The sequence below is a fragment of the Penaeus monodon genome, chromosome 15 (genome assembly GCF_015228065.2).
Source record: "Penaeus monodon isolate SGIC_2016 chromosome 15, NSTDA_Pmon_1, whole genome shotgun sequence".
NCBI classification, from domain to species: Eukaryota; Metazoa; Arthropoda; class Malacostraca; order Decapoda; family Penaeidae; genus Penaeus; species Penaeus monodon.
This window is the reverse complement of record NC_051400.1, coordinates 25878544-25879032: the sequence shown is the minus strand read 5'-3', so window position 1 is coordinate 25879032 and position 489 is coordinate 25878544. Positions and strand designations below refer to the sequence as shown.

The window sequence follows — 489 nt, the reverse complement described above, 5'->3', positions numbered from 1 at the left end:
GTTGAAATTAGACAAGACTTCTGTTTCAGATGTCATAGGCAATAAGGCAAGGTACAGTAAAGGATAATAGGATAATTCTGCTAGTAAGTAATATTTATTTTCAGACAAAAAAGTTGAAGGGAGTCACCAAAAAGTCGATATTTGCCACTCCGGATGCAGCAAATGGAAGAGTTGGTATTGGCACTTGTGGCATTGGCGGCAAGCCCATGACGGAATACACTCACGCAGAAAAGTGGCGAAAAGGGACATAGTGACTGAACGGCCAACAAGAATCTAGGATTGCGTAAGCTAAGAAGCGAATATAATTAAGGAATATTATTTATAGTGACAGTGGACAGCAATGAACCATGTGCAGGCCATTGTATTTGTAGTGAATGATTTTAATACATTTTGTGGTGATGTGACATGGAATATTATCAGACTGCTACAGCTTGTCAAGCTTACCATGTTCAGTGATGGAAAAAACTTGTGCAAACGATTTTCTCTCTC

The 489-nt window shown here is 39.1% G+C and overlaps 1 protein-coding gene across 1 annotated transcript in view; it reads left to right on the top strand.

The window, feature by feature from the left end:
* Positions 1 to 489, top strand: part of LOC119581860 (survival of motor neuron-related-splicing factor 30-like) — a 7085-nt gene extending 6596 nt beyond the window's left edge. The window contains exon 6 of the mRNA XM_037930003.1: positions 105 to 489. Within this exon, the coding sequence (XP_037785931.1) occupies positions 105 to 251 (147 nt within the window). The 3' untranslated portion in view covers positions 252 to 489. The remainder of the gene's footprint in view (positions 1 to 104) is intronic.